The sequence below is a fragment of the Carassius gibelio genome, chromosome A5, assembly GCF_023724105.1.
Source record: "Carassius gibelio isolate Cgi1373 ecotype wild population from Czech Republic chromosome A5, carGib1.2-hapl.c, whole genome shotgun sequence".
Lineage (NCBI taxonomy): Eukaryota > Metazoa > Chordata > Actinopteri > Cypriniformes > Cyprinidae > Carassius > Carassius gibelio.
This window is the reverse complement of record NC_068375.1, coordinates 39,839,867-39,854,997: the sequence shown is the minus strand read 5'-3', so window position 1 is coordinate 39,854,997 and position 15,131 is coordinate 39,839,867. Positions and strand designations below refer to the sequence as shown.

General features: G+C 37.6%; 2 protein-coding genes across 2 annotated transcripts in view; both read right to left on the bottom strand.

The window, feature by feature from the left end:
• LOC128015019 (dihydrolipoyllysine-residue acetyltransferase component of pyruvate dehydrogenase complex, mitochondrial-like) overlaps positions 1 to 5,172 on the bottom strand; it is a 7,294-nt gene extending 2,122 nt beyond the window's left edge. Inside the window, exons 1-8 of the mRNA XM_052598776.1 lie at positions 4,729 to 5,172; positions 3,447 to 3,548; positions 3,074 to 3,198; positions 2,615 to 2,768; positions 2,359 to 2,485; positions 782 to 957; positions 167 to 320; positions 8 to 75 (exon numbers count right to left, since the gene is read on the bottom strand). Of these exons, the coding sequence (XP_052454736.1) occupies positions 8 to 75; positions 167 to 320; positions 782 to 957; positions 2,359 to 2,485; positions 2,615 to 2,768; positions 3,074 to 3,198; positions 3,447 to 3,548; positions 4,729 to 5,004 (1,182 nt within the window). The 5' untranslated portion in view covers positions 5,005 to 5,172. The remainder of the gene's footprint in view (positions 1 to 7; positions 76 to 166; positions 321 to 781; positions 958 to 2,358; positions 2,486 to 2,614; positions 2,769 to 3,073; positions 3,199 to 3,446; positions 3,549 to 4,728) is intronic.
• A 594-nt stretch (positions 5,173 to 5,766) lies between these two features.
• Positions 5,767 to 14,300, bottom strand: LOC128014947 (centromere/kinetochore protein zw10 homolog). Its single transcript, XM_052598734.1, has 16 exons — positions 14,128 to 14,300; positions 13,214 to 13,348; positions 13,021 to 13,122; positions 12,744 to 12,821; positions 12,344 to 12,503; positions 11,924 to 12,079; positions 11,625 to 11,819; positions 10,266 to 10,402; positions 10,006 to 10,188; positions 9,685 to 9,923; positions 7,410 to 7,481; positions 7,161 to 7,324; positions 6,681 to 6,811; positions 6,447 to 6,578; positions 6,165 to 6,367; positions 5,767 to 6,014 (listed from the first exon to the last, which is right to left on the bottom strand). Exons 1-16 carry the CDS (start codon positions 14,230 to 14,232, stop codon positions 5,891 to 5,893), a joined length of 2,316 nt encoding a protein of 771 aa, XP_052454694.1. The 5' UTR covers positions 14,233 to 14,300; the 3' UTR covers positions 5,767 to 5,890.
• Positions 14,301 to 15,131: the final 831 nt, after the last annotated feature.

Genomic DNA, 15,131 nt, shown 5'->3' with positions numbered 1-15,131 from the left:
GACTTACAGGAGCGGGTTTAGGTGGAACGAAAGTGTCGATATCTTTCTTGGTGACTGCTCCGTCTGGTCCAGTTCCTATGGACACGGCAGTAGCACATTCCCATTTCTGTCAGTGTCACATATAAATCACCCATAACTGACAGAATTAAAGTCAATTTGCCCCTACCTGCGACTTGGGCGATATCAATTCCCTTCTCGGCTGCCAGTTTCTTGGCTAGTGGACTGGCAAACACCCTACCCTTCCTAGGAGCAGCAGGGGCGGCTGGAGCAGTGGCAGGTGCTGGGGTGGGAGCTGCTGGAGCTGGAGGTGGGGTGGCCACCTGGCAGGGAATTACAGTTTAAAGACATATGTAAACCACCTACTAAAATTATTTCTTTTTTGTTAGGTTAAATGTCAAAATTCTGGGTTATAAAACACATTAGAACACATTATGTTTGTTGTAACTGTAGATTAGCAGTAAGTGCACATGCTAACTATAACCAATCAATTAGTACATAGCTATATAATCATTTTTAAATAAAATAAATATCTTAATATCTCGTCAGACAAAATATTTGTTGTACAGCCAACCCCACAAAACAGGCTCAGCATGATCGTGGCTTGTGTCATTCAAAGTACTGCTGCACCTCAAAATGAACAATAAATGATTTCTGCTAATGTTTACTGATGTTAAAAAATTCCTAATTTTTTTAAATAATAATAGCAGTAAGTGTGCATGATTAACCTTAGCAGTAATTACATAAACAATAAAGGTCTTGTAGAAAAGATGGAGCTTTCTACCGGTGTTGGTGCGGGAGGTGGGCTTGTAGCCACCCCTGTCTCTACATAGTCTGCAAATGCGCCAATATCGGTTTCCTTTTCCACAATGATACAGAGAGGAGTGCCAAGGGGAACGTCTCTGGTGCCCTCAGCAATCAATATCTTAGCCAGGTAACCCTCCTCCTGTACCTCAAAACCTGAAAATCAAAGGAAGAAATTACTTTACATGATGTTGTGAACACTTAAATCTGGTTTATGCATATATTTTTGATTGTGTATAAATAGTTAATGTATTTATTAGGGATGAGCGAGTACAGCATTATCTGTATCTGTTAACCATATGAATTATCTGTATCTGTATCTGTACTCGGACTGGGCGGGGCCTAACCAGAAAGTGGGCGGAATTTAACCCGGAAGTAGGTCTGGTTGACTTAAAACGGGAGGGGCTTTAACTGGTATGTTATTTTAAGCATGAAATTGATAGGGGTTGATCAGAAATTGTTATATTTATTGCTGATTAGAAAACTATTTACATGACAGCGTCAGCATTGAGCTTCAGATCAATGGTTTTGATCACAATAACAAATGAACTATATACAGAACAAGTTTTGCAATGAATACAACACATGCGGTTGCAATTATGAAGTTAAATGTAATGAAGAAGAGTTTTCATCTCAACATAACTTTTTTTTTATAATCAGTGTGATTTTTTATTTTTGGTTCTTTTTTTATTTTTTATTTCCACACCACATGTGTGTGTTAATTTGTAATATTATTTATACCACAACTACCTTTATTTTTTTTATGAAATAGAGCAAGAAAGTGTCACAGTGCGTGAAGTCAAAAAACTGGTTAGAGCCAGCTGACGTTTAAAAAAGAAAAAAAACTCAAGATGACCGGCAGAGAGAGGGAGAAAGAGACTGTGTGTGTGTGTGTGTGTGTAGCTAATTAATTTGTAATAGTTTTATATACCACAACAACCTTTATTTATTTTTTATGAAATACAACAAGAAATAAGTGTCACTCAGTGCGTGAAGTCAAAAAACTGGTTAGAGCCAGCTGACGTTTAAAAAAAGAGTTTGCGAGTCGCATTCTACCAAGCGCCACGTCTAAACAAACCCCATTTTAAATGCTGTACTTTTGAATGATCTACTTGTGAAAGAATCCTGAAAAATATCTTTCCAAATATAAGCCCCGAATCATCATATGAAAATGATTTCTAAAGGATCATGTGACACTGAAGACTGGAGTAATGATACAATTTACATTTTATGAATAAATGTAATAATAATAATAATAATTAATAAATTACATTTTAAACTGTAATAATATTTCAGAGTATTACAGTTTTTTTTTTAATTGTATTTCTGATAAAATTATTGCTGCCTTGGTGAGACTTCTTTCAAAATATAAAAAAAAATATTTAAAGACCCCAAACTTTTGAACGATAGTGTATAAATAATGTTGAGTGCGACCGATCATCAATGACCAAATCTGCCCAACCTAAATATGTGATTACAATTTAGCCATAAATCTCAAAAATCACCATTTCCATAATGAGAAACTGTTATCTATAAGCAAAATAATTGACAATTTACCGATTGTTGCCTTATCGGTCTCGATTTCAGCCAGCAGGTCTCCCTCACCAAGTTTCTCACCCACCTTCTTCTCCCAGCGCTGCACGGTGCCCACAGTCATAGTGGGGGAGAGAGCTGGGAGAAGAACCTAATGAAAGCAAGACAGAAAGTCAGTAACAGCAGGATCAAGACATACTTGCATATGCTTAAACCGGCCAATATCCCAAATATTTTTTCTAATTTTAAGTCATTTTCATATTTGGTCCACATCTCATACCTTCATGTGAGGTGGGTGGGAGCTTCCAGGAACTTGTGGTGAAGCAGGAGCAGCAGCAGGCGCTGCTGGAGGGGGAGGGGCAGCTGCAGGTGCAGAGGCGGAGCTAGCGATTTTATCCAATGTAAGGTCTTTAAATGCAGGGATGAGGTCAGGACTAAAGGTCAAAGGTTAGATGATGTATATAAGGTGGGAAAATCTCAAACATACATTCTATTTAACACACACACAGATATTAAACATACAACTTCATGCTTTCATAAAAAGCTAAGATCAAGACACAGAATCAATTAAGCCCTTTATTATGACTGCACCATTTCTCTGTGGTACCACAAAAATGATAGGAAAGTTTCCTCTCAAGTATGAATACTTTTAACTATCATTTTACATTATTAAGGACATTATGCAATATGTATACAGCAAACAGTAGATATTGGTAGTGCAGGTAAAAATGATGCTTACTTGTCAACTGTAATACAAATGACACCCCCAATGGGCACATCTCTTGTACCCTGAGGGACCAAGATCTTGGCAAGGTAGCACTCCTCCAGCATTTCAAATCCAACAGTAGCCTTGTCTGTTTCAACCTGACCAAATCAAAACAGAATAGCTAAAATTCAGTATTATGCCATGGGGCTGTTGAGCGTTTGATTCTGATTGGTTGACAGATGCTCCAAGGTGCCATGCTCCATGTCGTTGTCTCATTCATTCTCAGTCAGATGTACATTAATATTACAAAATTCAACAGCTGTCATCAATTATTACTTATTCTTGTCATCACTATTAAACTATTAAGTGTAATTTTATCTTGTTGGTAAAACTGAATGTGCTTCACCTCAGCAATCAAATCTCCCTCATTGATTTTGTCTCCTTCTTTCTTCTCCCAGCGTGCAATAGTGCCCATCTGCATAGTTGGGGACAACGCGGGTAGTTCCACCTGTAATAAAATGAATTAGGTTAAATTAACAGAAAGTTGTGAGCATTTTGCATGAATGAATATAAATTCTACTCATAGAATGTAATAAATTAACAGTCAGAAGTTGAGAGTAATTGTGTTCCTGTAGCTCAGTTGGTAGAGCATTGCGCTTTATCAAGTGCAAGGTTGGGGTTTCAATTCCCCGGGAACACTTGATAGGTAAAAATTGATAGCCTGAATGCACTGTCGCTTTGGATAAAAGCGTCTGCTAAATGCATAAATTTAATTTAATTTAATTTTAATTTAATAACAATGACTTCTGATCAGGTTGATCATGTAACACTGAATACTGAAGTAATCGTTGTTGAAAATTCAGCTTTACGGTCACAGAAATAAATAACATTTTAAAATAAATTAAAATAGAAAACATTTTAAATGGTTACATTTTTGTACAATATTACATTTTAATGCATTTTTTTTTTTACTGAATAAATGCAGCTTTTGTGAGCATAAGAAACTTCTTTTTGGATAATTACAAATCATAACTATTCCATACTTTTTGTTATGTAAATGATCTGCATTGAAATTGTAGTTCAACAGTTCTGTTGTTGATTACTGTGATGTAAGATCATGATATTCAGGAATCCCACAACTTCCAAATGATGGATTTCCATGACTTGTGCCAGTTTTTTGTTTTGTTTTTACGAATGAGGATTTTTATTTATTTTATGGAGACTGGACTCACAAACAGCTATTTCAAACTGATGAAATGGTTTAGAGCAGAGTATTAATGTATAATCATTATGGAGATGAGCATTTATTTTATAATTTAATTATTTTCTAAGCATGGAAATATATGAAGACATCTACTAAGACTAAATATTTAGAATATTATTAAATCATATGAAACTGTTCTGGCGTCTCGTGAGATAGCATGCAAACACGGACCTCTGACAGCTCACAGAATTTATGACATACCTATATACACATATATATAGAAATAACATCTTGAAGGTGACACCAACAGAAGAAACGCACTGATGCGCTATTCCAGGATTCAGTTCACATAAAACATTTTGAAATAATTTTATTCTTCCTCATGTTTTCCAAATCTGTGCCTTAGTATATTCAAAAAGAGAGAAAAAAATCAAGTCAAACGGGGTTGGAAGCACATAATAACATGAGTTAGCCCTTAGCTTACTTTCTGATGTGGCGGCAGACTGTACACTCGCATGCTTTGACTGAAACTAGCCGTCTGGCTTCTCCAGACCCATGATCTGTTAATGAGGATGCTGTTGAACACACGCCGACCGTCACTCAAGATCCGGGGCCGGGCCGGGCCGCTGGAGTGGTATCGCTTGAGATGATGGCATGACAGCGGTCCGGATCGTGGACTAGCAGCAGCAGCAGGGCCCGTCCGGACACTGGGCCGGGTGAATCTGGGAGATGGACGCACTCGCAGCGCTAAACGCAACATTTTGAACGTGATGACCCCTGTAAAACGACGCTGGATTTGAGTAAAGCCACTCTGGTATCAGAGTATCTGCTATTCCCCCGACAACGTACCAAACAACCTCACTTTCCAATGACCTCCTCACTCAAAAACATTCCACTTTACGACAGTCTCCTTCGCTTCGTCCTCCTGTTAACGCGCCAGGGTTGCCAGATACGTTTCCTTTTAAATTTTCTCATGAACAAAATCATGTTTAGTCGCAAATTATAACTATGATAGATATGAAAGTGATTAACACTTACATTTTTCGCATAAGCTTAGAGAATCGTTAGGTTACACAATTATATGGGCAAGTATTTTATTGAACAGATGCATCAATCTGAGAGCGGGCGAGTGTAATTGTAAATACATGGCAACCTTCAAGCTGTCAAAACCGGTGTCGTACTTCTCAAGCAAGCACTGACGTAAAAGTGCCGCAAAGTAAAAGTTTAACTATCCACGCCTACTTTTCAAATATGGATCACTTCGCATTTACATTGCTAATGCATTGCGACTCAAGTGAATTATTTTAAGGTATGATTCTTTTCCATTTTTTATCCTTTAAATGTTTAATATACCCATAAATAAAACGCAAACTCCCTCGTGTCGTTAAATCCCCCCACTTTATATCTTCCATAAACACACAGTAATTTGAAAAACTTATCAGCATAAAACAAGACAATGCAATTGTTGCATTTTATTGAGGTATTTTTCCAACCAACTATTAATTCATATACTGATAAGAGAGCAGGCACGTGCTTAGAAAAGCATTTATTGTAATGCAACTTTCAGCAAAATAGAAAAATATAGAATACAATACATGTAAGGAAAAGCATCAAGTAGCGTTATTTTGCATTGGTATTTTGGTTGTTTATTTAACGATTTTAGCGAGGGCTGCTGCTCGTCTCTCTGTGTTCTTGAACAGAGCTCGAATAAGGCTCTTCATCTCATTACAGGAGAACTCCACTGCCAAAGGGCCTTTCCCCTCTGCCCACCTAAATAAGAAGAAAAATATGTTTAACGTGAGCTCCAATTAAATATATGAACTCTATACATAATCCTAAATAAAATAATGAAAAGCTAATAAAGCTTTTACAGACAAGATCCTATAAAATAAACCATATATAAAAGAAGATGTGTATCACCGGTCCACAATCTCCTGTAGATTTGCATTTAGCACCATGGAGATCTCTTTTAAGGTCATCCATTTCTTAACATAGACTGGAACCTCTTCTTGATATTTTTTGTTCTTGTTTTCATCCGGCAATGGATTGAAGACCAGCGGCCCTTCCTCGATGATGGTTTGACATAGTGTTCGCAGTCGCTCACCATCCACGTTAGAGATGTCCTGGAATGAGAGCACTTAGTTTATACCCCAAACAGTTAATTGTTGTCCCCAAAAACAACAGCATTATGTATTGCCTTACCTCCAACATCATAATTTTGTTAATCAGCTCTGAAATTGCGGTATTGAGGAGAGTCCCAATGGCTTTGCAGTATATGTTCACAGGCAAGACATCTTGCCAAACTTTTCCCAACCTCCTCAGCTGATGAATTACCTAAAATAAACGATAACAATAAAACTTCAGTGACGAGCACTCTAGGCACAAAACCCTCTACTGTTCATTCAAGGACAGTGAATTTGTGGTGTTTCATCATACTTGTCTGATAGCCTTGCTGGCTACAGAGTAATTGTCTTCATCATCCAAGTTGGAGAAGTTCCTTGCAGTGGACAGTCTCTCCAACATCTCAGCTTTTTGAACGTTCATTTGTGCCACAAAGCACCGAGCACCTTAAAATAAAGAAAAAAAATAAGCATCTCATCTTGAACACTGCTATGTACACTACTGTTCAAAAGGTTGAGGTTGGAAAGATTTCTCTTATGCTCACCAAGGCTGCATTTATTGTATCAAGTAATATTGTGAAATATTGTTATAATTTAAAATGACAAATGCAATTTATTCCTGTGACAATCCTTCAGAAATTATTCATTATTCAATTATTCATTATTTGGTTTAATTTAATTTTGAAATGAACTATACTGAATTGTTGTGATTGTTGTTAATTGTAATGCTGAATAAAAGTATTAATTTCTTACGGACCAATTTGAACAGTATCATAAAATGTCAGTGTGCCCTCACCTAGTCTTCTGAAGCCTGGGACCAAGTCTACAAAATAAGCAACTCCATCTTTCAAAGGAAGGTGAGGTTTAAACTGGAAACCCAAGGTTAAGAGGTGGTGAGCTATGAACATACAGTTATTGTGTTGGATTGCAGCCAAGTGAGGCAACTTCAGGAAGTTGTCCCTAAGTTATGAAAAAAAGAACCACATTAAAAACAAACAAACAATATACTGAGAATATGGCTATTTAAAAAAATACATCAGCTTACTTGTGATATGTAGGCACAACATCATAGAATAGGTGAAAAATGTTTCTGACTGTGTAGAAAAGCTGGACTGCACTGCAAAAAAGAAAAAGACCACATATTCATGAAGTTCAGCAATTAGAGCTTCCACATGGACATAAATCCATACAGTATCTGCTAGGGATGCACCGAATTCTCGGCCACCGAATATTATTGGCCAAAAATGGCATTTTTGGTTTTCGGCCAAGAGAGATATAGCGCCACACCACCCAGCAGTATTCAGCACACAGGATTCACTCTCCTCATCACTGCTCCACTCAATATTCCACTCTATGAATGTGCACCACTCATATAGTACTCACTGGAAAAGCTAAGTCTGCTCAAATAACCCACCGACAGGATATTTCTTTGTAGTATATTTGTTTCTGTCTGCAATAGCTCTACATTGCTGTAATGATAGTGAAGTGACATTCAGCCAAGTGATAGTGATAGTGAAGTGACATTCAGCCAAGTATGGTGACCCATACTCAGAATTTGTGCTCTGCATTTAACCCATCCGAAATGCACACACACACACACCCGGAGCAGTGGGCAGCCATTTATGCTGCGGCGCCCGGGGAGCAGTTGGGGGTTCGATGCCTTGCTCAAGGGCACCTAAGTCATGGTATTGAAGGTGGAGAGAGAGCTGTTCGTGCACTACCCCCACCCACAATTCCGTCCGGCCCGAGACTAGAACCCACAACCCTTCGATTGGGAGTCCAACCCTCTAACCATTAGGCCACGACTTCCCAAAGCTTTTACGTAACATGGCAATGCTGGTAAAATGATGCTACTCTCGTGACGCTCTGCTCACTAATAATAATATCTTTATAGGATTATACATTATTTTAATAATTAGTAAAAAAAAAAATAAAAAAAAATCTCTATCTGATTCTGTTGCATGGAACCGAATAAATAATACTGATATTTAATAATATAAAATAATATTGATGTTTAATATTAAGGTAACACTTCACAATAAGATTCCGTTAGTGTTAGTTAATGAAGCCTATTAACTAACGTGAACAATACATTACAGTATTTATTCCTAATGTTAGTTAATGAGAATAGAGTTGTTCAGTGTTAGTTCATGTGCATTAACTGTTAACAAGCACAACTGTTGATTTTAATAGTAAATGTTTAAATTGACTAAGACTTCAAGATTTTAAGGCATTGCCTTAATGTAATGTGTAAATCTGTGTAAAATATATCGTAAAGCTTTTACGGGTTTGGAACGACATACAAGTAAGTGATTAAAAACAACATTTTCATTTTGGGGCGGAGTAACCCTTTAAAGGGATAGTTCACCCAAATAGCAAAATTATGTCTATTAACTCACCCTCATGTCGTTCCAAACCCGTGAGACCCCTGTTTATCTTCAGAACACAGTTTAAGATATTTTAGATTTAGTCTGAGAGCTCTCAGTCCCTCCATTGAAACTGTGTGTACGGTATACTGTCCATATCCAGAAAGGTAAGAAAAGCATCATCAAAGTAGTCCATGTGACATCAGAGGGTCAGTTAAAATTTTTTGAAGCATCAAAAATACATTTTGGTCCAAAAATAGCAAAAACTACGACTTTATTCAGCATTGTCTTCTCTTCCATGTCTTTTGCGATAGAGAGTTCAAAAAGCAGTTTGTGATATCCGGTTCTCGAACGAATCATTCGATGTAACCGGATCTTCTTGAACCAGTTCACCAAATCGAACTGAATCGTTTTAAACGGTTCGCTTCTCTAATGCGCATTAATCTACAAATGACTTAAGCTGTTAACGTTTTTTATGTGGCTGACACTTCCTCGGAGTTAAAACAAACCAATATCCCGGTGTAATTCATTTACTCCAACAGTACACTGACTGAACTGCTGTGAAGAGAAAATTGAAGATGAACACCGAGCCGTTGTGTAACTCTCTCTCACAACAGACACGGAAGAGAAGACAATGCTGAATAAAGTCATAGTTTTTGCTATTTTTGGACCGAAATGTGTTTTAAAATTCTAACTGACCCTCTGATGTCACATGGACTACTTTGATGATGTTTTTATTACCTTTCTGGACATGGACAGTATACCGTTCACACAGCTTCAATGGAGGGACTGAGAGCTCTCGGACTAAATCTAAAATATCTTAAACTGTGTTCCAAAGATAAATGAAGGTCTTACGGGTTTGGAACAACATGAGGGTAAGTTATTAATGGCATAATTTTGCTATTTGGGTGAACTATCCCTTTAATTATAGTGTCTGTAATGCCTGCTACATACCACTGGGGGGAGCTTCCCACCACCTCAGACAGAGTCTGAATGGCAAGCTCCATGAGCTGCTGCACTGACTCACTAATGCGACACACAGGCAGGCAGAGAGTGTTGGGACTCAGCTGCTTCTCGTTTTCCAGGCTCTGCTGATCATAATGGGCGGTTTTCTTATTAGACTCCTTCCTCTCCTTCTCTCCTCCACTGGGATTTGGTAGTTTAGGGATAGAGAGCTTATACTCCGGAGTGATCTGGATGAGAAGAACATATAGAAGCCTTTAAATACAATCTTTAATAGCTTAATTTAAATAAGAGAATTTAAAGAGGTCTTACTTTCACTGTGTTGTGCATCTCAGATGTCATCAGTTTCCGTGCAGCCACAATGACATCTTGGCATTTTTTGCTTGCAAAGTGGGAGTTGATGTTCCTGGCGTATTTTAAGAGGTCCGTTGAGTCCCCTGCGAGGTAGCCCATTTCTTTCAGACTGCTCTCAAAATCTTCTGTCTGTTTAATGACCTGACAATACAATTTAATTTTGTATTACAAAGTCTGCTGCACAGTTGTCATATGCTGATAGATCCTTGCAGTCTTACCTCACTATACTCAGCTAGCTGACTACTGTTAGCTGGTATGGAATGAACCAGACATTCACGAATTATGCATTCAGACATCTCCTCCCATATCAGGTCTCCTAAAATCTCAGACACTTTCTTTCCATCTATAGACACATCTGAAGAAAAAAAACAAAAAAAAACACACACACACCATACTCAGCCTACTTAGATCCTTTTTTAAGACCACTTGTTAGATAAAGTGACGTACTAGGGACTCCCTACTATATTTTGTATAAAACAGTTTTGCATTTTATGCATGACCAACAATGACATGCAAATAGCACCGTAACACTTATAAAGAGTTAGTTCACATACACCGAATGAAATAAACACAGACAATTGTGCATGCTAGAACACACCTGATTGGTTCTAGTGCTGTGGGCTGTTTAACATAAGTTACTTGTCTCTGTAATGTTTAAATGTGAATAAAATCCTACATGAAATCTGTTCTTATATATTAAGCAACCATATCTCTTCGCAAAGCTTGGATTAAACTGATTGAATCATATGGAATATTTTAAAGGGTTGGTTCACCCAAAAATGAAAATTCTGTCATTAGTTACACACACCCTCATGTCGTTCCAAACCTGTAAGACCTTGGTTTATCTTCGGAACACAAATTAAGATATTTTTTATGAAATCTGAGAACTCGCTGACCCTCCCTCCAGAAACAGCAAGGATATTACCACGATCAAAGCACAGAAACTTAACAAGGACATAGAATACTTTTTGTGCACAAAGAAAACCATAACACCACAATACATTCAGCAATTCTTCTCACAGAGTTATCATCTTCCCATCATTTTGGAGAGTACCCCAGAATGTAATTAACATAATAAGCTTAGAAAAAATACGGTTGAACCCCTGATGTCACAGACTTTTTCACCAATGTCCTGGATACGTTTCTGCCTTGATCTTGGTAATATCCTTGTGGTCTATGGAGGATCAGAGAGCTCACGGGATGCATCAAAAATATCTTCATTTGTGTTCCAAAGATGATTGAAGGTCTTGCAGGTTTGGAACGACATGAGGGTGCGTAAATAATTACAGAATTTTCATTTTGGGGTGAGTTAACCCTTTAATAATGCCTTAGTTAAAATTAGTTTGCAAAGACATGAGCTTGTTGAGATGACAGAATTTTCATTTTGAAAGTTATATAATTGTATTAATTAAAAATTATTATAAATATGTAACATTATAAAGTTATATAATAGTAATAATTAACCACTAATAACCGCTAGCATAGTGTACAAATTGTAATTATTAATCATGACTACAATGTCTATGGTGAACAAAATAAACTTTTTGGTCACACACACACAAAAAAAAAAAACGTACCAAAAAGGTGTTCGTGTAGTGTTTTAAGCACGGTGAGCACTTTGGTATAAGCCTGGCTGGGATCTGGATGCTCTGCTTTGGTTTCTGTACACTGCAGGCTCAAGACAGCGCCCTGTTCTGGGTGACTGCTCACTTCCACCACCAACGAGGGGTATATGATCAGAGGCTTCAGCATGTACTTAAACAACACTTGCCCTAAAGGATTGACAAAGAGTCAGGCAGTCAACTTACAGACTAAATACTGTGAACAAATCGATCTAGAGGTACAAATGGGCTGTAACGCCAAAACCTATTCGTACCAAAGAGTTTAATTTTTTTATGTAGCTCTCCTTGAATGAAGAGGGCTTGGAGAATGCTGGGGAGAAGGGCATGTGGGACAGATTCATCTCCCTTAGAACCTCCTCTGTTCAAATGAAGCGCTGTCTTCAGGAAAGACTTCACACTAGTGAGCTCGGCTGAGAAAAAAAACAAACAAACAGAAAAATCAAAACTATTTAGGTCACCGAACAGAGACAGAATGTTCTTAAAGATAACATTTTTTCCAGTTAGACACCAGCAACAGAGCTTTTCTTCTGTATTGTGACATACCGGAGTGAAACTGATTACTAAAGAAAAAACAAATTGTAACCTAAATTGGTCACAATGAGATCAACAAAATGCATTACAGAGAGGGTGAATTTTCATTTCATACCAGTTTTAAGTAAAATATAGTTAGTTACTTTTAGTGGAAGGAAGTTTCCAGACTGCCAGTTTCTGCCACTCTTCCCCAAGGTGGTAGATGAGATTCTCTCTCTGTATTGTGACCTCTGAGCTGAGGGCATGAACTAAAGGCAACTCTGTGTCTTTCCAGGCTTTCAGGGCATCGACACTAGCTCGTGCCTGTATAATGCAAGTAGGAATATGTGATTAAGACACTGTATAGTAATTCATAGGGCTGTTAATCGACCAAAATGCTATTCAAATTAATTACATGATATGCCAATAAATGTATAAAATTTGAGGATGAGGAAAAGCCCTCATTGTTTTATATAAAACATTAAATATACAATTAATTAATAAACCTGTTAAATTCAGAGGGTAGTAATATGATGAATGAATTTAATGTTGAATGCGACTGACCTTTCCATGTTGTTTGGCTGCAACCACAAAGTTTTTTTCCTGCAAGGCCCTGTGATACTCCTCTATTGCCGTGTCAAACTATAAGAGCATATCAGAATAATCAGATAATGTTTCTATTACACAAACCATGTGCCCTTACTTAAATAAACAGGCAAATTACTGTAAACTGTTATTACACAATCAACTGAATTACAAGAATGCACATGCTTTAAATCATAAGTCTAGCTTTATGGTCAGAAAATCTTCTAAGCCTATACAAAAATCCCAGTAGCATTACCTCTTGGAGATGCTGGAGCAGGTCTATAACTGCAGTATTTTTCTCTAGCTGCTGTTTAAGCTTAGCATACTCTGTTACGGCATCATGGAGATTCTGCTGAACCTGGAAATGCATACACTTAGTTTTCATAAACTGTTTTTTTGTGTGTGTGGAACTAACGCATACTTGTTTATTAATAGTAAAATAAAGGTACCTCATTCTCAATGCAGCTTTTTAATAAATCAATGTCTTTGGAAACTGATTCAACCTGGTCCAAAAGCTCTTCTGCTCCCTCCATACTGGGCATAAACTCAATATATTTTTTATTTATCATGTCTGTAACCTCTTCCTGCATGGAGAAAAATAAAGGAGGTTAAAACTGACACAGAAACATAAAACGGTAATAAATACAAGCTTAAACACAAAAAGGGTTTTGATATAAATGGAAAAATATTTTTTTCAGGAATACAAGGATAAACTCATCATCCAATTGAAATATTAAGACTAAGACACATTTCATTTGATAGATTTAATTACAAAAAGCTCTGAAAGTGATATAATGATCTCGTTAGACACAAAATCTCACAAATCTCTAAACATAATCAAGAATAAAACACAAAAAGGCAAGTTTGATGGGTAAAAAAAAGAACCAAGACAGATATTATTATTATCGTTGTTAACACGGTCTCAAGACTGTAAAGAACACAGTAATGTTGCCTGAAACAAGTCTAATAACATATAACTTAATCTTTCTCAAAGAGCTCAGACTGACAATGATATCAGCAGCATAACACGTGAGCCAGAAAGTGTCACATCAATACCGCTCTATTCTCGAATTAAACATGAATCAAAGTTTTTATTGTCCAGTGAAGCTTATTACACGTTTGCTATTCTTAAATGACTTCATATGTCATGAGAGGAGTGTGAGCCGCACTTTAGTTAACGGTCGGTCAATGTAACGTTATGCTAACATTATTACCAAAAGAGTTAGTGTGCCAAAAAACTAAATAATCGCATTTTTTAATTATTAAATGTAACATGAATTATTGTTTACAGTTAAGTTAACTCAGTTTTATTGGGGTTTGACAGCTGCTAACTAGCTAACTCAACTAACGTTACACTGTTTACCTTCGTTTCTTCCACTTTCCGTGACAGTTTGGAGATTTTGCAGGCGAGGTCATCTTTCTCCAGCTTTCCTGAGCTGGCGAGCACTTCTGTCACAAACGACGACATGACGGTAACGTTAACGGGTAAACGACTGAACGCTCAAGATAATTCACCACTTCATACCCAAGGGGCAAGGAACTCGACCGGAAGTTGAAGTCGGGTGGGGGCTGCCATCTTTTAGCAGAACTTCACTTGCGTTAGCATTCCCATTGACTCCCATTCATTTTGGCGTCACTTTGACAGCGAATAACTTTACATCTGAGGCGTTTAAAGACACTGTTTGTCCATTATTTATTTCTAAAGATACACGACAATGTATAAAGGGCTCCATTACCTTCTATGTTACATTATGGCCCCGTATAAACAGTTTTTGTAAAAAATAGGCTAACGATTGCGTCATAACCACTCGGCTCTCTGTCGCATTACCGTACAGACAGGTGGAGAAGCTCGCAGGCAATTAACTTAATATGGCGTAGTGGCGTTACATTTTAAAATACTATACAAAATAATTAATCAGAATACTTACTCCTGCTCACTCACGACAAAGAACTCCCCGCTCAAGCTCGCCGTCTCTGCAAGATTAACGATGGCAGTTTTCACGCACAGCTACTAGAAGATTTACATCTGTCAGACAGGTTGCTGACGTCGTCAAGCTTCGTTTGAGTCTGCGCGTCAGAAACGGAAGTGCTAAAAAACGCTAAAACTGGGCTTCATTTGTCTCAATTGAGTTCCAATGGGGTCGCTGTGTCCATTTCTTTTACTGTCTATGTTCATACCACGACCCGCCATTCCGCGCGCAAGGGATTCTGGGAGTCTCTGTCTGTTGGAGGAAAAAACAAAGCAGTATTTGATTTTAAAAAGGGCGGGGGGCGGTTAGAAATGATCGCTTGCTGCCCGGCGAGGTGCTTTAAACCATACAATTGGGTCATTCTGTAATTTTATTAGGGCAGGTTACAGACGAGACT